The sequence below is a fragment of the Gobio gobio genome, assembly GCF_949357685.1.
Source record: "Gobio gobio genome assembly, chromosome: 1".
In the NCBI taxonomy this organism is placed as follows: Eukaryota; Metazoa; Chordata; class Actinopteri; order Cypriniformes; family Gobionidae; genus Gobio; species Gobio gobio.
This window is the reverse complement of record NC_137097.1, coordinates 67,560,946-67,586,331: the sequence shown is the minus strand read 5'-3', so window position 1 is coordinate 67,586,331 and position 25,386 is coordinate 67,560,946. Positions and strand designations below refer to the sequence as shown.

General features: G+C 40.8%; 1 protein-coding gene across 3 annotated transcripts in view; it reads left to right on the top strand.

Annotated features, from left to right (window-relative positions):
* srl (sarcalumenin) overlaps positions 1-25,386 on the top strand; it is a 47,664-nt gene that overhangs the window by 14,286 nt on the left and 7,992 nt on the right. The window contains exons 2-4 of one of the 3 annotated variants that reach the window (XM_079825439.1): positions 11,094-11,189; positions 12,970-13,065; positions 20,962-20,997. In XM_079825439.1, coding sequence (XP_079681565.1) covers positions 11,094-11,189; positions 12,970-13,065; positions 20,962-20,997 — 228 coding nt within the window. Of the gene's footprint in view, positions 1-11,093; positions 11,190-12,969; positions 13,088-20,961; positions 20,998-25,386 lie in introns of all 3 variants that reach the window. The other 2 variants (XM_079825441.1, XM_079825440.1) reach the window with 2 other exon arrangements.

Below are 25,386 nucleotides of genomic sequence, written 5' to 3'. Positions count from 1 at the left end.
GTCGAACGACATGAGGGGAAGTAATTAATGACAGAATTTTCATTTTTGGGTGAACTAACCCTTTAACACTAAGAATACTTGTATGTCTTCTATGCAAGCTGTCATTTAGAAGACACTTTTGATTCCACCACACATCAACTTAAACTCCATATTTATAGGCTATATGATCAAATATGGTACTTCAAAAGATACTATAGTAGGCTACATCACGTGTTGTAGTAGGCCCACTAGGATTTTTATGTACCACTAAATCCTCTGTCGGCTGTTTAGAAAACAGTACGAGTACATACTGTGATACAGTGTGTGTTCTTGGGTTCATAAGGGCAACTGCCCACTGCTGGTTATTTTTAGGATGAGGGGTCTGTTATCGGTCTTATCAACAGATAATACAAACATTTGGTAGCCATGTGTCCATCACTGAAGCTCTACTTGTTATGAAACCAGGGAATCCCCCTATACACCCTGTGTAATGAAACCAAGGCTACATTAAGCTTGACCTTTTTTATTTTTTTTGATACTCTAAAATAATACTGATCAAAGCCAAACGTCTCGGTTACGTATGGTAACCCTCGTTCCCTGAAGGAGGGAACGGAGACGTACGTCGGACGTACCGACGAATTGGGATCACTTCTGGGAGCCCCTATCAGCTTCGAGCTATCTAGAACCGGCCAATGAACAATTGGCGTGCGAGATTTGCATCTCGCGCTCCGCCCCGCGCCGCGGGTATAAACAGGAAGCGAGAGCGAATGCACGCTGTTTTTCACTGAGGAGCCACACGTAGTGGCTCGACCTGCAGTGATGGTACAGCAACTGTGGCGACGGGACGTACGTCTCCGTTCCCTCCTTCAGGGAACGAGGGTTACCATACGTAACCGAGACGTTCCCATTCAGTCGGTCACGTTCGACGTACGTCGGACGTACCGACGAATTGGGATCCCCTATGGAAAACGCCATAGTTACTACCACTTCCAGCGCCCAGCGATGAGCCCCACAGACCCCGATCTGATGCGGGCGGGTAGGTTCACGCAGGGAGAGTCAAAGCTGCTGTTCCGCAAGACCCACTCAGCTGACTGTATTGGATAACGCTGGGAAAGCGTGCCTGTGAAGGCAGCTGCGGAAGCCACATCATGCCCAGAGGGAGTAAACATGTGGAGAATACACGTATGGGCTGGCCGTGGGCAGCACAACATACGGAAGTCTCAGGGGTGGCCCCGGTCAATTAGGAGGGAGACAACACGAACCTGAGACGGCAGAGGAGCTCTGCCGAGGGAAAGACACGGGCTCGCCGTAGGGAGCCGTACCGTGGAAGAATACACATATGGGACCGCCGTGGGGGTCACTACATACGGAACCCAGCCTAACACAAGTTCCACCAATGCATACGAGTGTTAGACCTGGCGTCGAACGCTCCGCCACGTCCGACTGCCGCGGGTTGCGGAGGACTCAACAGGGTTCGCCGTTCCGGGGAACTCGACTGGAGCAGAATAAGCGCACGCATCCGTCTACCATAGGGGAGGGAATGGCGCAGCAAGCCGACACTGGAACGGGTACTTCGGTGTTACTGACTATGGGAAGTGAGCACACAGGAAGAGACCGGCTCTACACGGAGGCTATAGAATCTAGCGAACGTGTTAGGTGTCGCCCAGCCCGCAGCTCTACAAATATCTGTCAGCGAGGCGCCACGAGCCAGCGCCCAGGAAGAGGCAACACCCCTAGTGGAGTGGGCTCTTAACCCGAGCGGGCAGGGCACGTCTTGGGACTGATAAGCCAAGACGATGGCGTCCACTATCCAGTGGGCCATCCTCTGCTTGGAGACAGCCTTTCCCTTCTGCTGTCCTCCGTAACAGACGAAGAGCTGCTCTGAGGTCCTGAAGCTTTGCGTTCTGTCCACGTAAGTCCGGAGAGCACGGACGGGACAGAGAAAAGCTAGGGCTGGGTCTGCCTCCTCCGAAGGCAGCGCTTGCAGGCTCACCACTTGGTCCCGGAAGGGAGTAGTGGGAACCTTGGGCACGTATCCAGGCCGGGGTCTCATGATCACATGAGAGTTACCGGGCCCGAACACCAGGCACGATTCGTCGACCGAAAATGCCTGCAGGTCCCCTACCCTCTTGATGGAGGCCAACGCAATCAGGAGTATAGTCTTTAACGACAGGATTTTCAACTCGGCTGACTGCAGAGGCTCAAAGGGTTCTCTCTGTAGTGCAGTAAGCACCAGAGCTAAGTCCCAAGAGGGTATAGAGGGAGGACGAGGAGGATTTAATCTCCTCGCTCCCCTAAGGAACCTGACGATCAGATCGTGCTTACCTAGAGATTTTCCATCTACGAACTCATGATTAGCGGCGATAGCGGCGACATAGACCTTGAGGGTGGAGGGAGACAGCCTTCGCTCCAACCCATCTTGTAGAAAGGTAAGCACAGAAGCGATCGAACATCTTCGGGGGTCTTCTTGGCGGGAAGAGCACCAATCGACGAACAGGTTCCACTTCAACGCATAGAGGCGCCTCGTAGAGGGGGCTCTAGCGGAAGTGATGGTGTCAACTACCGCTTGTGGTAGGTCACCTAGAACCTCCGCGTCCCGTCCAGGGACCAGACATGGAGTTTCCAGAGGTCTGGACGCGGGTGCCATAGGGTGCCCCGTCTCTGAGTCAGGAGGTCCTGCCTCAGAGGAATGGGCCAGGGAGGTGCTGTCGCAAGGAGCACTAGTTCCGGGAACCAAGTCCGGTTGGGCCAATACGGAGCGACCAACAGGACCTGCTCCTCGTCCTCCCTGACTTTGCACAGAGTCTGCGCAAGAAGGCTCACTGGGGGAAACGCATACTTGCGTTCTTCCCGGGGCCAGCTGTGGGCCAGGGCATCCGACCCGAGGGTTCCCTCGGTCAAGGAATAAAACCACTGACAGTGGGTCGTCTCTGGGGAGGCAAACAGGTCTACCTGTGCGGCCCCGAAACGACTCCAGATTAGCTGGACCGCCTGGGGATGGAGTCGCCATTCTCCCGGAAGTTCCTGCTGACGTGACAGCTCGTCGGCCGCACAATTGAGCAGGCCCGGAATGTGAACAGCACGAAGCGACCTCAGATGCTTCTGACTCCATAAGAGGAGATGGCGGGCGAGTTGCGACATGCGACGGGAGCGTAGACCACCTTGTTTGTTGATGTACGCTACGGCCGCAGTGTTGTCCGTCCGGACCAGAACGTGCTTGCCTCTGAGCGGCACTTTGAAGCGGCTGAGTGCAAGACGAACTGCTAACAACTCGAGGCAATTGATATGCCATTGCAGCTGAGGCCCCGTCCACAGGCCCGAAGCTGCAAGCCCGTTGTACGTGGCACCCCAACCCGTGGATGAGGCATCCGTGGAGACAACGGAGTGCCTGGACACTTGTTCTAGGGGGACTCCCGCCCGGAGAAACAAAGGGTCCGACCACGGGCCGAAGGTTTGGCGGCACCTCGGAGTCACTTGGACGCAGAGGGAACCGCTGTGCCACGCCCATCTCGGGACTCGATCGTGTAGCCAGCGTTGAAGCGGTCTCATATGAAGCAATCCGAGCGGCGTTACTGCGGCTGCGGATGCCATATGCCCCAGGAGCCTCTGAAAATGTTTCAGTGGAACCGCTGTCCTGCCTTTGAATGAATTCAGGCAGTTCAACACCGACTGGACGCGCTCCTCGGTGAGGCGCGCAGTCATGGCGACCGAGTCCATCTCCATACCGAGAAAAGAGATCCTCTGCGTGGGGCAGAGTTTGCTCTTCTCCCAGTTGACCCGAAGTCCCAACTGGCTGAGGTGACTGAGCACCTTGTCCCTGTGTTCGCACAACTGCTCTCGTGACTGGGCAAGAATCAGCCAGTCGTCGAGGTAGTTGAGGATGCGAACACCATGCTCTCTCATGGGAGCAATGGCCGCCTCCGCAACCTTCGTAAAGACGCGGGGCGACAGGGACAGGCCGAAGGGTAAGACGCGGTACTGATATGCCCGTCCCTCGAACGCGAAGCGCAGAAAGGGCCGGTGTCGAGGGAGAATCGAGACATGAAAGTACGCGTCCTTCAGGTCGATCGCTGCAAACCAATCTTGGGGACGGATGCACCTGAAGATGCGCTTCTGCGTTAACATCGTGAACGGCAGCCTGTGAAGGGACCGGTTCAGGAATCGCAGGTCCAAGATCGGTCGTAACCCGCCGCCTTTCTTGGGTACAATGAAGTACGGGCTGTAGAACCCGGACCTCATATCGGCTTGAGGGACCGGCTCTATCGCGTCCTTCGCCAGTAGGACATCGATCTCCGCCCTGAGCACGGGGGCGTTCGCCTCCACTACAGTCGTGAAGTGAACGCCCCTGAACTTGGGGGGACGCCGGGCGAACTGAATCGCATAGCCGAGTCTGATGGTACGGATGAGCCACCGAGACGGGCTGGGAAGCGCTAGCCAGGCTCCCAGACTCCGAGCAAGGGGGACCATCGGCACCACAGACGTACCCGCAGCGGGGCAGCGAGGCGGAACGCAGGGATCCGGCTCGGACGGCATGGGAGCGGCCCGTAGCGGGATCTGAGTGTGCTGTGCAACACTTACCTGCATCCGCGGAGGGGACGTGCGAGTGTGGGGAGGCCGCTTGTGTGCGTCCCGACAGCCGGCGTCCCCTGCTGGCGAAGGGAGAGGTACTTGAGGGTGGCGAGGCATGGGAGCGTCGACCACCGCCAAGCGTGCTCTCTTGGCACCCAGAGATATTGGAAACTGCTCTTTTATTGATGTTTTGGGTGCCGCTGGCACTGGGGCCAGCGGCGGAACAGACAAACAAAAGATTCTCCCCCGGCCCTCCTCCGGGGGAAGGAGTGGTGCTGCAGCCATCTCCCTCCGAGCAGTTTCCTCCATCTCTGGGTGGCCCGTCTCAGGGTCGCTTGCGACGACGCTTGCCACCTGGCTTGGCAGCGGCCTGAGCGGGCTGGACATCCTTCCCACGGCCGGCCCCACGCCGTCGGCTGGTGGAAGGCTGCTGCGGTGCCTTGGCGGGGGCGGAGGCGGCGGCGGGTGGACGTCCTCGGCGACGAGTAGTCGGAGGCGCTGCCGCCGGCGGCGGGGTGGAGGCAGCAGCGGGCCGCCGGGGCAGGATGTGCTTGATCGCCTCCGTCTGCTTCTGGGCGGCCGAGAACTGCTGGGCGAAGCTCTCGACCGCGTCGCCGAACAACCCAGCTGACGAGATGGGGGAGTCCAGGAACCGATGTTTATCGGTCTCCCTCATATCAGCCAGGTTGAGCCAGAGATGACGCTCCTGGACCACAAGCGTGGACATCGCCTGACCGATGGAACGGGCGGTGACTTTCGTCGCCCGGAGGGCGAGGTCCGTCGCCGTCCGGAGCTCCCGGAGGAGCTCTGGGTCAGGCCTACCCTCGTGCATGTCAAGGAGCGCTTGGGCCTGGTGGACCTGAAGCAGCGCCATGCCATGCAAGGCGGACGCAGCCTGCCCGCAGGCCTTGTAAGCCTTCCCAGTCAGACTGGAAGAGAACTTACAGGCCCGGGACGGGAGACGCGGGTCACCGCGCCAGTTAGAGGCGGTCGCCGGACACAGTTGCATCGCGACGGCGCGCTCCACTGGCGGGATCCCCACGTAACCCTTGGCCGGTCCGCCGTCGAGAGTAGTGAGGGGGGAGGAGTCACTCGGCCGGTTTCTGGCAGAAAAAGGTGCCTTCCACGACCTCGTGAGCTCCTCATGCACCTCCGGGAAGAAAGGTGTCGGGGCGGGACGCTGAGAACCAGCGCGACCCACCCCGAGGAACCAATCGTCCAACCTAGAGGGTTCGGGACACGGTGGAGGGTTCCACTCGAGCCCAACCCTTTCGGCGGCCCGGGAAAGCATAGCAGCCATCTCAGGGTCCGGTGCAGCCGTTGCCACTCTCCCAGAGGGAGGCAGTACAACTGAACCTTCATCCCCCGAGGACTGAAACTCCCCCTCCGATGCAGCGATTGACATCTGTTCATCTGCTGGAGCTCCAAAAGTCACCACTGGTCTCCCGTGGGAGGGTCCAGCGGGTTCTCCTGGAGGCTCTACCGGCTGCGGAGCAGAGGGAATAGGGGCCTGCGGAGATTGACTCGGCGGGTTTGCCCTAAACGTGATCCTCAGATCACCCTGGCCATCCAAAGAAGCAGGTCCACCCGGGTTAGGGGCAGCCCTGGTTCGTGGGATGGGTAAGGGGACTCCCCCAGCCCGGAGGTAGGAGAGTCTCGATCTAAGCTCCGCGATAGTCATGTTCCCGCAGTGGGAACATGAACTATCCACAAACGCCGCCTCAACGTGCTGTATGCCCAAACACGTGAGACAGCGATTGTGACCGTCAGCAGGGGACAGGGAACGACCGCATCCAGAAACGCACGGGTGGTAAGACATCCTGAAAAGGACGGCACGTCACCCGTGAACTCTTTTTGTGAGGAAACGCTCTTGTGCTGAAGCACTCAGGGGGAAACGCGACAGCGCACGGGATTGTTGTGCAGCCCGTGCCTGTACTCAGCAGGAAAAACGCCCAACCAGACCAACAGGATTTGCTGTTGCTGTTAAAACAGCAGTTTTTCTCTGCTTGCAGAGGCAGCCGATGAGTCAGCGCGGATCCCGCTGGAATGTGCCGTCTCTCCAACACGCGTTTCCTGGATTCTCCGGTCTTCTAAATAACTTGCTGATAGCAGCGATAAACTCAAGCAGTGTAGCGTTGAGAGTCCTCTTCATCTGCCGTGTGGCTCCGAAGTGAATGACAGCGTGCATTCGCTCTCGCTTCCTGTTTATACCCGCGGCGCGGGGCGGAGCGCGAGATGCAAATCTCGCACGCCAATTGTTCATTGGCCGGTTCTAGATAGCTCGAAGCTGATAGGGGCTCCCAGAAGTGATCCCAATTCGTCGGTACGTCCGACGTACGTCGAACGTGACCGACTGAATGGGAACAATAGCATTTTGCCTACTGTTTTTCAAATACTAAGTATTCGGACATACTCTTTTGCAGATTGTTTTTTGAATATTCGCACATACTACTCTTTTGCCTACTGTTTTTCCAATACTAAGTATTCGGATATACTACTCTTTTGCCGATTGTTTTCCGAATATTCGGACATACTACTCTTTTGCCGACTGTTTTTTTTTTTCTTTTCTTTTCTCGAATATTCGGACATACTACTCTTTTGCCTACTGTTTTTCAAATACTAAATATTCGGACATACAACTCTTTTGCCGATTGTTTTTTGAATATTTGGACATACTACTCTTTTGCCGATTGTTTTCCGAATATTCGCACATACTACTCTTTTGCCTTCTGTTTTTCAAATACTAAGTATTCGGACACTGCTCTTTTGCCGATTGTTTTTCGAATATTTGGACATACTACACTTTTGCCGATTGTTTTCCGAATATTCGCACATACTAATCTTTTGCCTACTGTTTTTCAAATACTAGGTATTCAGACATACTACTCTTTTGACGATTGTTTTCCGAATATTCGGACATACTACTCTTTTGCAGATTGTTTTTTGAATATTCGCACATACTACTCTTTTGCCTACTGTTTTTCAAATACTAAGTATTCGGATATACTACTCTTTTGCCGATTGTTTTCCGAATATTTGGACATACTACTCTTTTGCCGATTTATTTATTTATTTATTTTTTCGAATATTCGGACATACTACTCTTTTGCCTACTGTTTTTCAAATACTAAGTATTCGGACATACTACTTTTTTGCAGATTGTTTTTCGAATATTTGGACATACTACTCTTTTGCTGATTGTTTTCCGAATATTCGCACATACTACTCTTTTGCCTTCTGTTTTTCAAATACTAAGTATTCGGACATACTACTCTTTTGCCGATTGTTTTCCGAATATTCGAACATACTACTCTTTTGCTGGTTGTTTTTCGAATATTCGCACATACTACTCTTTTGCCTTCTGTTTTTCAAATACTAAGTATTCGGACATACTACTCTTTTGCCGATTGTTTTCCGAATATTTGGACATACTACTCTTTTGCTGATTGTTTTCCGAATATTCGCACATACTACTCTTTTGCCTTCTGTTTTTCAAATACTAAGTATTCGGACATACTACTCTTTTGCCGATTGTTTTCCGAATATTCGGACATACTACTCTTTTGCCGATTGTTTTTCGAATATTTGCACATACTACTCTTTTGCCTACTGTTTTTCAAATACTAAGTATTCAGACATACTACTCTTTTGACGATTGTTTTCCGAATATTCGGACATACTACTCTTTTGCCTACTGTTTTTCAAATACTAAGTATTCGGACATACTACTCTTTTGCCGATTGTTTTCCGAATATTTGCACATACTACTCTTTTGCCTACTGTTTTTTGAATATTCAGACACTACTCTTTTGCCTACTGTTTTTCAAATACTAAGTATTCGGACATACTACTCTTTTGCCGATTGTTTTTCGAATATTTGCACATACTACTCTTTTGCCTACTGTTTTTCACATACTAAGAATTCAGACATACTACTCTTTTGACGATTGTTTTCCGAATATTCAGACACTACTCTTTTGCCTACTGTTTTTCAAATACTAAGTATTCAGACATACTACTCTTTTGCCGATTGTTTTTCGAATATTTGCACATACTACTCTTTTGCCTACTGTTTTTCAAATACTAAGTATTCGGACATACGACTCTTTTGCCTACTGTTTTTCAAATATTCAGACATTACTCTTTTGCCTACTAGTTTTTCAAATACTAAGTATTCGGATATACTTCTCTTTTGCTGTACTGTTTTCCGTCTACTATATAGTAGGCAGGTATTCAATTTTGGACACAGCTAAATACTTTTTTTATTACAATAATAATAATAATAATAATAATAATAATAAAATGCTGTTATTTTAAATTTTCTATTCATTAAAGAATCCTGAAAAAAATCCTCAAGAATATGAAGCAGCACGACTGTTTTCAACATTGATAATAATCAGAAATGTGTCTTGAGTAGCAAATCACTGTTTGATTTTTCAGATTTTATACTCTAAAATAAGACTAATCAAAGTCAAAGACTCTTCAAAGTTCTTCAGTTTTTTTCTATTCATCAATGAATCCCAAAAAAATTATTTCAGTTTCCCCAAAAATATGAAGCAGCACAACTGTGTTTAACATTGATAATATGTTTCTTGAGCAGCAAATCAATGTTTAATTTTATACTTCGGTTTGATACTCTAAAATAAGACTGATCAAAGTCAAATTGTCAAAGCCAAATTGAAATGTATTGTTAAACAGGAAACTTAATAGATGTTGTTGTGTTCGCCTCATCTCCTTCCTCCAAAAGAGATGTTGATCGTTCTGCTAATATGAGAGGAACTTGTAATGAATGGCAGCGCTGCTAAATATAAACGTGGAGACATGGTGTCTTCCCATTAGACTCCATTTATGTCTTCGCTCCTGATAACAGCAGCCTGGCAGGAACACCCTGAGGCATTGTGGGTAAATGTCTATGAACAAGAGGGAAGATTGTACCATGAATATCAATATTGTGACATTAATAGTACAGCAATGTCCTGATGAGAACTGTGCTAGACAAATGTTGACAGCAAATAACTGTTTATAACCGCTAAGATATGGAAAGCATTACTATTGCTGTTGATTGTGTTAACTTGTGTTATGGAAATGAATGATATAACATGGTAGTGGTTTATTGAGATTGTGTGGTGTATTTGCTTATGATTATTTTCATCTGATGGACAATAAGAGTATGTTTACACAACAAAGATATACTAAAGACGGAAACGTTTTTCCTTTGCCTTTTTTGCGCACAGATGACAACATTGTCAAAATGAGTTCACATGGGTCCGTGAAAAATGACTAAAAACGCTGTATTATTCATGCCAGGCCAGTAGATGGTGGTCAGTTTGTAAAGAAATACTACGCGCCTGAACACGTAATATGCATGCCATCACCATTTTCATAAATTTACGTTTTTGTAGTTTACACAGAGACAATAACGTTATCGTTTTCAAAAGCTTGCACTTTGAAACCCTTTTTCAAAAGTTTTTAGGCCCCCAAAATTCTGTTGTCATGTAAATGAACGGCAAAAAAAGTATAAACAGCGCATAAAAAGGCCTTTTTTTTCCATTTTTAGTTTAAAATGTTGTGTAAACGTCCCCTAAAATGGATGAAAAATTTACAAAAACTTAGAGTCAACGTTTTCCGAAATTTACAAAACCCAGAGGCACCATTTTCAGTTTTCACAGGCAAATGTGTAAATAAATTTGGTTTTGAAACTGTAAATAAAAAAGCCATGATGCAGAATTTAAGACCGGAAATTTGTTGTTATATTTATTCGAAGACAAATTACTTTCCTTCATCAAAGTTTCCTAAAAATATATTAAGCAGCATCGCTGTTTTCAACATTAAGAAATGTTTCTTGAGCACCAAATCATTTTATATTCAGATTTTATACTCTAAATAAGACTTTTACATTGTTACAAAAAATATTTTGAACTTTCTATTAATCAAAGAGCCCCTAAAAATGTATCCGGGTTTTCACAAAAATATTAAGCAGCACTTGTGTTTTCAACAGTTGAACTGTTTTCAACAATACATGTTTCTTGAGTACCAAATCATTGTTTGATTTTCTATTCAGATTTGCTGATGCTGTTTGTTTGAACACTCTATTCCTCAAAGAATCCTGAAAAAATCTCACGGTTTCCACAAAAATATTTGAAAACATTGCTTTTACAATCCGAGGGAGCAATCACACTCTCATTAACATTTTACAAGGTGTTTTAAAGTCTGTAAAACTCGTTGTAAATCCTTGTTTATCCATCTAGCAATACAGCCATCAGCTGACAAATAACAAATAGGCCTAGGTTTTTGATGCACCTTGGCAAAGACTAAAAGAAGCGTTTTATCACAGGATACTAATCACAGAGACCTCAGGAAGACCTGCTGCAGTCAATTATGCTCCGGTGTGGCTCACTGGGCAAGATTTCCTCAGGCTTAAAATGAAGTTTTAACGTGTGTGTGTGTGTGTGTGTGTGTGTGTGTGTGTGTGTGTGTGTGTGTGTGTGTGTGTGTGTGTGTGTGTGTGTGTGTGTGTGTGTGTGTGTGTGTGTGTGTGTCTGCAGAGGAGGAAGCCATTCTGGAATCCATCCTGAGAGACAGATCTCACATCGAGGAAACTCTGAGGCTCGCAGCAGATGACAAAGCAGGAGATTATGCGGGTGAGGACATGATACACACATAAACAGATCTTTTCATTTCAGTTTACAGGCTTTTGACATTATGCTAGCAGGTGAATGTTGTCTTTAACCTTGGGTTGAGCCGCATTTCACACTAGTAAAACAGCTTAATCACTTGGTTTAAAACCAAGAGTTTTAATATAAAATAATTAATTAGTTGGCCTTTAATGTTGTCAGTTATGCTGAAGCCATTTTTAAAAATCGTATTTCTATTTTATTATTGATAGTATTAATTAGTAATGTTAGTGTCTAAACGTGAAAAGAAACCTTTTCAATTCAATTCAAATTTATTTGTGTTGCACTTTTCACAATAAATATGGTTTCTTATGATATATAAAACTGGGTTAATGTGCTAAAAGTTAACCATTTTTATTTTTTAATAAACAAAATGTATTAATATTTATATAAAAGTAATATCATAAATGAATGATAACATTTATAAATTAATACAATTTCCCTTTTTTTCCCCACGGACCACCAGTGATTGTACTGTCATCTAAAACAATAAAAAAAAAAAAAAGATTAATGGAAATAAAGCTGAAATAAAAATATATAAAAACTAGAGCTGTCAAAAGATTAATCGCGATTAATCGCATCCAAAATAAAAGTTTGTGTTTTACACATAATATATGTGTGTGTACTCTGTTAATTATTATTTATATATAAATACACACACAAGCATGTATATATTTAAGAAATAAAAATTATTTTATATATAAAACATTCATATTTATATATATTATAGATTATATAAATGTATATACATGCAAATATTTCTTAAATATCTACATGAATGTGTGTGTATTTATATATAAATAATAATTAACAGAGTACACACACATATATTATGTAAACACAAACTTTTATTTTGGATGCGATTAATCGCGATCAATCTTTTGACAGCCCTAATAAAAACATATTAGTTGAAAAACTTGAACTGAAAAAACATTAAAAAAAAATTAGAAATGTTGCCTTGGAAAAAAACTGAAATTAAGTTCACGCCAAAGTACTAAAATGACTAAAACTAAACATAAATAAATAAATAAATAAATTGTTTTTTGTTTTGTTTTTAGTCTTAATTTGAATTTAACTCTTTTTGTTACGTGACTGTCATCTATTTATATATATATAAAAATCAATCAAATTAAGACTAAAACTAAACAAAAAAACGAATTAAAAATATTAATAAATACACTATAAATAATACTAAAATAACACCACCTGCATAGTTTATAAACCTGATTTCAACTATACACTCAATCTCAAAGTACTAAACCTACAATACTGAAGCATTTTGAGGAGGTGACTTTTAAGTAACTATCAGATATTATAATTTGTTTTTTTACAATGACAGCAGCATTTATCTGGCACAAAACAATAACCCTGCCAAAAAAAAGAAGAAGAAAACAACTACCTTATGAGCAGCTGGTAGGTTAGGGAGCATGAGAACATGTTGAGTCATTGCTGCTTGTGAATTGAACTTGCCATAAACGAGGATTATTTATTCCACGTGTCATATCAACTACCAGGAGAAAGTAGTTATCTAACTCAGCGGGTCCATTCCAAACCGAAGTACTACCTCAGAAAGGCACGTCGATGTTTTTAGGTTTGTTTACATTGCCGTCTCCTCTCATTTCCTCCCCAAACGCTTTATCCACAACACCATCTGCAGTCTTCCCTCTCTCCGCTCTACCCGTGTGTCTTGTGCTGGATGTCATACTCTGCTTTCGGTCTTTGTTTATTCTGTGTTTTCATCCTTCAGCTGCATTGCAGAGGCTGAGAAAGATCTACCACAGCTCCATCCGGCCCATGGAGCAGGCCTACAAGTACAATGAGCTGAGACAGCATGAGATCTCAGGTACCACCGCTCTCTCCTGTCTGTGAGTGAGTGTGTGTGTGTGTGTGTGTGTGTTTGCCTACACTCAAAAATATTCTGATTCATGTATTTGAATTGCATATAAAATTTCCCTCCATGTGGATTACACAGTTTTAACATAAACTAATACATGTGATGCATATTTGTCAGGCATACATAAATTGAAACAGATTTCATCCTTAATTACGATTGAGCCAAAGACTTTAGATATACAAAGAAGGCGCACTCATATTACTAATGATTAGTGTTGGGGAAAGTTACTTTTAAAAGTAATGCATTACTCCCTAAAGGGGTAACTGTTACTTGGACGTTACTTTTGGATTACTTTTTCTCACCTGAGCTGGGCTTGCTTGTTTGTTTTGAATAACTCCTCTTTTTGGCAAATATTAAGGATCGTTCACACAACAAACTGAAATGAATAATCCTTAGGCTGAAGGAAATGCAAATTAAAGCCTGGAGAGTTCAATAAATGGAAAAACAAAGTAACTTTTTTGAAAAAGTAACTCCGATATTTCGTTGTAAACTTAAAAGTAATCTGATACTTTACTAGTTACATTAAAAAAAGTAATCTTTGATTGAACTAGTTTTCAACGTCAGACTATAAAATTATGGCAATATGACAAAATATCCAGTGACAAAATGTAGTGTGGTGAAGTAAATACTACAGAAAAAAAACCAAATGTGATTTCTACATGAAAAAGGTAGTTTATGCAATTAAAAAGACAGTAAATTCTATATTAGTACTCAATATAAGCTTGAAAGCGTAAATATCAACGTTATAAAATTAAGTAAAATCTACTCAACTTTTCTGAAAATGGTTTTCCCATCATGCACTGGGGCATGAATAATTAAGAAGATTGTGTTGTTTTCCAGCTGTATTTACACTGTTTTATCATTGCTTCTGTTGTTAGTTTTAGTAACTTGCCATTTTGTGACATTTGGCGTTCGTTTTCTACTCAAAATGACACATTCCTACTCAAAAACGATCTATCGAATGTTACCGTCACTGTGTATTGTGTACAAAGTATTGAGGTCTCTGTGTTCAGCTGGCGCAATTCTTCAATTATGTAGATAAGGTGCATACACAATATCTATTGTGTTATTAACTTAGATCACTTATTATTTACTTACACTTTAAAAGTATGGTCTAATTCGGTGTTAAATTGTTTGAGTAAAAAGTATTGCAAAGAAAACTTCAAATAAGTAGAAATTACTCAAAAGCATTTTACAAGTTAAAGTTACTTATTTTCTTTGTTAATTTTACTTAACTTAGTTAAGTTTACTTAATAACAAATGTGACATTTACTTTAAAAAATCTGCGTGCAAAAACTTGCGACAGTGGACATTTACACTTAATATTTTTATTTAATTTTCACCAACTAAATTAGACCATTTTTAGACATTAAATTTAGCTTAATATTATTAGTTGTCAGAGTTATTTATTTGTTCATTTATTTTATTATTTATTTTACTATTGACTATTTATTTTACTATTATTTTTTGTACCATTCATTTGGATTACCCAGTTTTAACATAAACGAATTAACTTTTTTTGTCATTCATACGTAAATAAAACGAGTAAGATTCCTATCATGGCATAGTTTATTATTAACTATTTGCTAATTTTGCTTATATATTTTTATTTATTTAACATGGTTAAAATATGGCTACCTGCAGAACAAGCAATATTCCATTGGTTAAATTGTATGCGAATGAAATAAATTGGATTTATTGATGATTATATATAAACCTGGTATTGTCTATTCAAAACTCATTTAGTTTATTATTACTATTACAGAGATCTCTGTTTCTTACCCGCTGTCAAGTATGCATCACATTACGTTTATTAGATTGTTTATGATAAAACTGTTTGATCCAAATGGATGGAAATTTGATCTGCAATTCAGATACTAGGTAACAAATATCTGTTTTGAGTGTAGTTTAGCATTATATGAATGTTGATTGGTTCTTCATCGCCATTATATCATTCTCCATCATCCAAACCAAACCACTGAGCATTCATCATCATATTCATAAGGAAGAACCCAGGGGTTGCTGTGTTTAAAATATTAATGCCTTTAAATGCTGATGCAATAAATAGTTTTGAATTACCTATCCTTAACTCACCACCAGGGGCTCTATTTGCTTTCTTGGCCTTGTGGTTTAAACATCATTTCCCTGTGATGAACATCAGCAAATGTGGTTCTTTCATATGAGTATTTCATTTCACTCACAAAGTTCCAGATACATCAGAGCTGGTAAATAAAACCCCTCTAGACTATTATAGTTTTTGTTAATATATTAGATTTTAGCTTTCATTTAAATTGTAGGTAGTTTTAGTAGGTTTTTGTCCGTTTTAGTAGGTTTTTAAAAAAATCTGTAGTTTTTATGAAGTTCCAAGTAATTTAGGGACAGTTTACACAACAACGATGTACTAAAAACAGAAATGTTTTTCCTTTGCTTTTTTCACGTACAGACAACAACATCGTCAAAACCATATATATATATATATATATATATATATATATATATATATATATATATATATATATATATATATATATATATATATATATATATATATATATATATATATATATATATATATATATATATATATATATATATATATATATATATATATATATATATATATATATATATACACGTAGATGCCTCATTAGCGGCTGTTTCTATGGGCCGTCCGCCGTTTTCGAACGGTCAAAGCCGCTTTCTGAACATTTTAATTTAAAATATGATTATATATATATAATATTCTAGATAGCCTATATTCTACATTATTTGAATGCACATAGATTAACAACACTGCGTGTAAGCTGTGTAAAAACAGGGCTCATCATGGTCGATATTTTGCATTCGTCTGAACAACGACTCGCTGAAGGAAAGTGCGTTTTCACTCTCTGACAGTAGGGACGCGCTTACGGAACAGCAGAAATATGTCGGTTTCTCTTCTTTAACTACTCTTAAAATTAGTTTAATTTAAGCACTTTCAAAGACCAATGTTTGTTTTCACATTCTAGTTTCTAGTCCTTGAATACTGTGTCTGAAATTCAAGAATTGTGATTAACTGTTATTAACCAACAAATGTTTTTTGTAGATCCAAACATTATAATTGCTAAACTACCACAATACATGAAGAACGCATTAGCTAACACAACATTCAAAAGTAACCGTAATTAAAAACCTGTGATATTGAGTTAAAATGTTATCCCATTTCTTCGGGAATTTAATTTGCGCCGGGGTTTTACAGAGGCTGCGCAGTGATGACAGCATCTGAAGTGTTGAAGTGTGTTGACCGTTCTAAAATGGCGGCACGTCGAGCGGTCAATGAGGCATCTACATATACATATCTATGGTCAAAACGATCTCCGTTCACACGGATCCACGAAAACAAGTAAAATCGCTGTATTATTTATGCCAGCCCAGTAGATGGCGGTGTGACTTTGTAAAGAAACACTATGCACCTACAGACTGAACACCTAATACACATGACGTCACTGTTTTTGCAGTTTACACGGAGACCATATCAGTGTAAAATTGGGGGCCATTTACACAACACATTTTTCAACTAAAAACAGAAAAAGTTTTGTGCGTTTTATGCGTTTTGGCCGTTCATTTACAGGACACGGTAATGGCGTTTTAGTGGCCTGAAAACGCAAACTTTTGAAAACTATACTGTTATCGTCTCTGTGTAAACTACAAAAACGTGAATTTGTGAAAACGGTGACGTCATGCATATTGCGTGTTCAGTCTATAGGCACCATAGACCGTAAAAAAATATGGACGTAGTGTCCGTGACGTCACCCATAGGGATCTGAAGAGCAGTTTTGAAGCCTCAAACCCGGCCGTTGCCATCTTGTCAGCGGGTCAGCGCAAGTCACTCCAGGATAACTGAAAATGGGCAAAGAGGCGGGACGTGGGCGGAGCTGAGATGACGCGATGACAAACGGCTATCCACCTGTCACTCAAAGTGCCCACGCCCTTAATTATGCAGAACTTTAAAGCAGCACTAGGACGCTGGCCCAATGTTGATCCTCGTCCTGCCTTTAATCCGATCACTTTCTCGTTTCCTCTTTTGCTTTCCTCCGACAAAACCTTTGCTTTCTTATTTTTCTGTGCTGCTTCGGCCATGACTATAACATCCGGCAAACAAATGATAGTTGGGCTCGCATGTCCGAATTTAAGGAAGTGGGGGTGGTGGTGGAAGTGACGTATATGCCGTAAAGCAGTCGAATTTTGTAGTTCTTTTTGTTCTCGGGTTACTACCCGAAACCCGAAGTTTAAAAGCGATAAAAAACGATATAGACCCCGTCAGGCTATGGCAGACGTGTCATTCAACCTATTGTAAGTCGATGTATCATCACAAGAGTCTTGAAAATATATTATAAAGGTTGAAAAGTTACCTAGTGCTGCTTTAAGGCTTAATATAATTTAAACGAATGAGTTATAAAAAAAAAAAATCACCCCCCTCAGTCGTCATGAAGGGCAAAATTAGACGTATAGACCAAAACCACAATTTGTACCAGACTGTAAACATGTTTTTTTCTGCTGTAAAGTTGGGCATTTTAACGTGAGCTCAATGATATTCTGCTCCCTTCTGGTCCCTAGTGGCCAGTCGATGAATTGCAGTTTAAGTCACTTCCGTATTGGCTTCAAGAGAAACTGCGGGAGGTTGCCGCTTGATAGGCACGTATTGTTTCTTTACAAAGTGACATCGCCATCTACTGGCCTGGCATGAATAATACATCGCTTTTAGTCGTTTTCGCGGATCCGTGTGAACAGGGATCGTTTTGACAATGTTGTCTTTTCCACATGAAAAACGCAAAGGAAAAACGTATCTGTATTCAGTACATCGTTGTGGTGTAAACACCCTTGAACTTTGAAACCTGAAAAACAGTTTTCAAGCCCCCGTTTTCAGGTAAATTAACAGCCAAAACATGCACAAAGCTTTCTGTATTTAGTTGAAGCGGTGTCTTGTAAACGGCCCCTTAGTTAACAACAATGACCCTGCGCTGGACGCGAGGCTTTGCCATATACGAGTACCGTGGCTTCTTTGAGCCAACACATGTGTGGTTCGTCATTTCACAGCTGTAGAGCTAGTGCACATCCAGACGCGGTCGAGGGGGGGCCAGAAACACTGGAAGAAAGAAAGAGAGAGAGAGAGAGTTAAAATAGAAAACACAAGGCTTTCTTATTACTGCTTGAGGGACGAAGGCTCCATCTGAAAGCAATCAGGAGTTTCTCAACAGCCCTCGCTTTATATAAGACCTTCATGTGCTCGAGTCCACACACAAATGTCTCATGAATACACATGAAATATCCACTGTGCCGTTTTCTCTGTTTTTAATTATGTATACAGCGATACCTTATACAGAGGAGGTCCGGCAGGCATAAATTGTTTTTGGATGATTGAACTTTTAACTTATAGCAATCTTTTAGAACGTCAAACTTTAAAAATATGGCCATATTTACTGAATAATAAGTGACAGAGACATAAATTAGGCCATTTTAGATCTTACATTTAGGATTTTGCTTAGTATTACTAGTTGTCCGAGCAATTTATTTATACTAAAGGGTGAATTCAGAGTGATTGGGACACATTTCCAAAGTCATCTCAATGGCAAAAAGTGTCCCAATCACCCTGAAATCACCCTACACAACTTTTTTGTTGTTGCTGATGACATTAAAACAAGTCCAATAGTGACGTTCATAATTTTCCTATGTATGCACATGTAATAAATGTATGAATTATGCTTAATTTGCATTTTTAAACATTTAAATGGTTAAAAACAATCCAAAAACATTACTTTGTGTAGCCTACATTATAAGTTTCATTTTGTTAAAAGGACACAAAGACGTTTTAGCCCCAGAAGTACCTATACACTCGAAGTAGTTTGAGATTGAAGATTTAGATCAAGAAGGGCCAGTTATGACAGTAAAGTGTAGGTGGGTCGTGTCCTCTGTCTGAAGGGTGACTTTCATGGTGCCGAGCGAGTGTCCTGCTAACCCCCTGACTGAACACTGGGATCGAGCTTGCCCCCTTGTGGTTCAGCATGGTATTTAACCCCCACACTCACCACAATAATGCAAGACTGACTTTTACATTTGTGAGGAAGCTGAAACAAGCTATCCAAATATCATCTGAGGGCCAGAGTGTGATCAAAGACTGCCGGTGGGGATCAAAGAAAGATCACATCACACACCACTACACTAGTGCAATAGGGGTACATATTGTCATGCAGGGGGATTCTGGGTACAAGCATGTCCCCCCCACCCCCACCAAATATTTGACAGCAACCATAAATATCTGTGGTTATCGAGAAAAAAAAGAAAGAAATCATATATTTGGATGATTTAGGCTTTTATAGATTGCACTTTTATAAAACAATACATTTAGTAAGGTATATTTAGTAGATGTTATTTATTTTTTACAAACAGAAATCTTGCAGTTTTACTTGAATTTATATTTTACGTTAATTTAAATATTAAAAATATGAAATATAAAAAAAAAATATTGGGTTGAATCTTATGCAGAAAAAATGCAAAATCAAACAAATAAAATGTATTATTTATATATTCGTATATATATATATTGTGACATTATTCTATGATGAATTATTATCTTTATGCAAAAAATCTCTCATTACTGTAAATAAAAATATTTTTCAAAATAATGAGATAATGTGAAAAATATGACCACAACGTGTTTTTGAGAGGTTTCATTCACCCGTTTATTTAACCAGTAAATTTTTTCAGTTCAAAGATGTATATCATTTTTTATTTACTTACTTACGTTATTTACTCATGTTCTTTCTTTTATTTGTTCATTTATTTATACGATTCACCCATTTATATATTATATTTTAATTTAGTTTTTGTCTTGCTGTACACAAAATATAATATTTATTTAATCGAATTGATATATAATACAATACAAACAGAAATCTTGCGGTTTTACATGAATTTATATTTTACGTTAATTTAAATATTAAAATATTAAATAATATTAAATATTAAAAAAAATATTGGGTTGAATCTTATGCAGAAAAATGCAAAATATACAAAATCAAACAAATAAAATTAATTATAGTGACATTATTCTAAGATGAATTATTGTCTTCATGCAAAATATCTTTCTCATTACTGTATATAAAAATATTTTTTTCACAAATAAATGCTACCTTGTATAAATACTTTAACTTTCAAATACAAGTTTATAATATATTGTTATTGCATATGTACTTTGTCACAAAATAATGAGATAGTGTGAAAAATATGACCACAACGTTTTTTTGAAAGGTTTCGTTATGTTCACCCGTTTATTTAACCATTACATTTTTTAAGTAAATTTTTTATTTACTTATTTACGTTATTTATTCATGTTCTTTCTTTTATTTGTTCATTTATTTATACGATTCACCCATTTATATATGATATTTTAATTCAGTTTTTGTCTTGCTGTACACAAAATATAATATTTATTTAATCATTTTTAGGAAGGTTTTTTTTTTATTAAAAAAAAATCTGGTTTTACACAAAAAAATATATTCATTCCTTCATTCATAAGAATAGAATTTGTTTTGAATAGCAGGACCGTCTCTTCTAGAAATCCTTGTATCTGGACGAGCATCAAACCTCACCCACACAAATCTCAGCTCATCACATAATGTCTCCTTCACAGGAAAAGTGTCACTTTCTGCCCTCTTTCTTAACCTCTTCCTGTGACCTCCTTCACATCCTCTCTCTCTCTCTCTCTCTCTCTCTTCTTCCTCTGCCTGCACTTTTCCTCACACTTGTCATTTTCATCCCTTTCACTGCGCCTCCTGTCCTCCCCCGACATCACCCGTCACTAAACAGCCTATCCTGGACGCACACTGGGGGATTCTGCCACAGGTGGGTATGACGGGGCGCTTCACTGCATGGCACCGCCTGCATCGTCTCTGATCCCCAGCTCGCGCTCATCTGCCCAATTACCAGCAGCACTCAATCAGCACTAATTACAAAGTGCCGTTATATGTCAGTGTACTCGACATTCAGCCACTGTAAAGAGCAAACTTTAATAGATCTTCTTTTTTTGGGGAGAATATAAAACTAACTTCAAATCACGGTCAACCGGCAGATTTGGGTGAAAGTCTAGATTTGGTTCAGCTCTTTTTCTTCATCCGACTAATCAAATTGTCTAATTGAATTAATTCTGAACACTAATCAAAGTCTAAGTTGATCATCCCTATTCATAGTATCAAAATAGCAAGTGGGTTGCACACGTTTTCATTTTTTAGCATCTTTCTGTGGATCGGTGTGTGTGATTAACAGTGCTTGACAAATGTGTCTGTTAGAAACGAGCAAAAGTTTGATGTCAGTACGATTTTTTTTGTGAAAGAAATGAATGCTTTTATTCAGGGAGGGCGCATGAAATTGGTCAAAAGTGACAGCACAGACATATATAATGTTACAAAATAAAATAAATGCTGTTCTTCAGAACTTTCTATTCAACTAAGAATCCTGAAAAAAAGGCTTCCACAAACATATGAACTGTTTTTCAACATTTATAATAATCATAAATGTTTCTTGAGCATCAAATCATCATATCAGGATGATTTCTGAAGGATCATGTGACACTGAAGACTGGAAATTCAGCTTTGATCACAGGAATAAATTACATTTTAAAATATATTCACATAATATAATGTGAAATAAAAAATATACTGCATTTTGGATCAAATAAATGCAGCCTTGGTGAGCAGAAGAGACTACTTTCAAGAGCATTAAAAAATCCTACTGACCCCAAAACTTTTGAACAGTGGAGACAATGGCTGCGTCCGAAACCGCATACTCTCTTGAATAAGTAATTACTTCACAAGCGCTAAAAAGTATGTTTTATAAAGTGGCCTGATGGGATAGTAAAGTGTCCATCGTATGCACACTTCAGAATCTCGCTGGAAGTAGGAGGTCATCTGGATACTTTTTACCTACTCTTTTATGAGTGCTGTCAATTCGGACATAATTTGTTTGTCACATACTGTTTTTCACCTACTATACACAGTGGCAAGAAAAAGTACGTGAACCACTTGCAGAATCTGTGAATAATTTTAACTAAATAAGGGATCATACGAAATGCATGTTATTTTTTATTTAGTACTGTTCTGAATAAGATATTTTACATACATTTTTTTTTACATATAATCCACAAGACAAAACAATAGCTGAATTTATTAAAATAACCCCGTTCAAAAGTGTATGAAGCATTGATTCTCAATACTGTGTGTCGTTCCCTGGATGATCCACGGCTGTGTGTGTGTGTGTGTGTTTTGTGATGGTTGTTCATGAGTCTCTTGTTTGTCCTGAGCAGTTAAACTGCCCAATGTTCTTCAGAAAAATCCTCCAGGTCCTGCACATTCTTCAGTTTTCCAGCATCTTTTGCACATTTGAACCCTCTCCAGCAGGGACTGTAGGATTTTGAGATCCATCTTTTCACACTGAGGACGATTGAGGGACTCAAACACAACTATTAAAAAAGATTCAAACATTCACTGATGCTCCAGAAGGAAACACAATGCATTTAGAGCCGGGGGGGTGAAAACTTTTTGAATTTGAAAATCAAGGTAAATTGGACTCAATTTGTCTTCTGGGAAACATGCAAGTATCTTCTGTTGCGTCTGAAGGGCAGTGCTAAATGAAAAGAAAAAAGATATTTAAACAAAATAAGACACATTTGGACATCTTCATCCTGCTCAAAAGTTTTCACCCCCCAGCTCTTAATGCGTTGTGTTTCCTTCTGGAGCATCAGTGAATGTTTGAATCTTTTTTAATAGTTGTGTTTGAGTCCCTCAATCGTCCTCAGTGTGAAAAAATGGATCTCAAAATCATAAAGTCCCTGCTGGAGAGGGTTCAAATGTGCAAAAGATGCTGGAAAACTGAAGAATGTGCAGGACCTGGAGGATTTTTCTGAAGAACATTGGGCAGTTTAACTGCTCAGGACAAACAAGAGACTCGTGAACAACCATCACAAAACACACACACAGCTGTGGATCATCCAGGGAACGACACAGTATTGAGAATCAATGCTTCATAAACGTTTGAACGGGTTATTTTAATAAATTCAGCTATTTTTTTCGTCTTGTGGACTATATGTAAAAAAAAAAGTATGTAAAATATCTTATTCAGGACAGTACTAAATAAAAAATAACATGCATTTTGCATGATCTCTTTTATTTAGTTAAAATGATTCACATTTTCACAGATTCTGCAAGTGGTTCATACTTTTTCTTACCACTGTAGTAGGGAAGTATGTGATTTCAGACGCAGCCCGCGTCTAATCTGACACTATTGAAAATGAGACGGAGATGTACCTGTTTATAATTTGAATAAATCAGCTGACAAAACACCGAAATTACATATATTAGAGAACAGAAATGCCACTAAACAGATTGAGAAAATGAGACAAGCCCTAAACACAGTACATACTGAACAATCTGTATTTCTTATTGGCGTCAGATGAAATATATAGCATCTCATATCAGTGTTGGTTGCATGTGCAGTCTTGGCATGGCCGTGTGTGTGTAGGTTTCTTATGTCCGATGCTTGTATCAAAACTGACTACCACAAAGATCCGACACTCTTAAAATGAAAAGGTTTTCACAGCGATGCCGCAGAAGAACCATTTAGGGTTCCCATAAACAACCTTTCAGTGAGCAATTTTTCTTAGTGTCGTAGAACTCTTTTCCACTAACGCTTTATGGTTGATTGATTTTAAGAGTGTATAGGTGTATAGAGGTTTGATGTTGGCTCTCAGGTTATGTTTCGTATGACTGGGCTCAAACCCGCAGCTTCTGTGCTGCTAGCGGAGCTCCTTGACCTCTACGCTACTGTAGTGCCGAGGGGCCTTGAGTGATTGTGTAAGCACGGTTCTGGAGTACTTCGTAGAATGACATGCTCGGCAATTAATCAAGCTGAAATTCGTCCCTAAAGAACTCTTATTCTGTCCTCACTAAAGAGTGAAACGGCCTTCATTCCTTCATCTGCGCTCTTCAATGTTTATTCATTAGATATGTTCTTATGCAAACAGATGGGTGAGCATAAGAAACGATATTTAGTTAAAGTAGACGGCATGTTTGATTTGATGCTAACGAAAATGAGCCAGTGAGGGATAGAAGTACATCTGTCTATATGCTGTTGACTGAAGATAGCAAGTTCATTCAAGCCTTCTAGATAACAAGTAGGAAGGGTTTTGATATATAAGGTACAGGGTTCAATAAAAACGTCCCCACGTAAAGGTTTGGCATGGGTTTAGAGAATGTACACATGCATTCACACAAAAACTTAAAGACTTATTTTAGGTCCTTAATGATTTTGATTCACTTGCACTTCAAGTTGCTGCATGGCGCATTCATCACTCTTAACGCTTGCTATTTCTGCTGCACACAATTCCCACTTTTTCCACATATGTGCACTCAATTGTGATGTTAGTGTACTTTCTGAGGTCTAAGGTCAAAAAGAAACCCAATTACCCAGCAACATGCATTAAAGACGATTACATTTCTGCCATCATTTACTCACCCTGGTCGTGAGTTCCAAACCTGTATGAATTTCATGAGTATGAACACAAAAGATATATTTTTTGGGGGGTTATTTTACATTTATTTTGATCATTCATGAGTACAATCATGTAGCATATTTCAATGCAATGGTGCTCAATGCAATCACATAGTGTCTGGACAATGTACATGTACAATTACCTAACTGTTTTAAATGTAAATTGTACTCCATATTTGTTCAATTGCTTCAAAGTATAGCATTTTTTCCCTTTTTTACAAAGAAAAATAAAATAAAGAAACTGTACATCCAGGGAGAGAATATGTGTCCTAGTTAAAGGTGCACTATGTAATTTTTTTTCAGTAAAATATCCAAAAACCACTAGGCCAGTGTTATATATTTTGTTCAGTTGAGTATTCACAATATCCCAAATGTTTCCAACTATTTGTAAATCGTGAGAAAATTGCTATTTTACCCAATGAACCGGGACGTGTGAGGGCGTCGCCTGTCGATTGCGTCATATCTGCGTTCCCCTCGGTTTCTGGTTTTATTTTGCAGAAACACTTTACTCTCACTGCAGTGTGAACAAGTGTCATAGCAGCCGCCGAGCGAACACACAGAGTAGTGTCATAACATAATTTTCAACACACTCAGATGTGTCTAATATGATGAACAGAGCTGCGTTACCTCATACTCATGACCGGAGAAGCGGAAGTGGTGCCGGCGACTGTGTCATAATAAAAGTCCCGC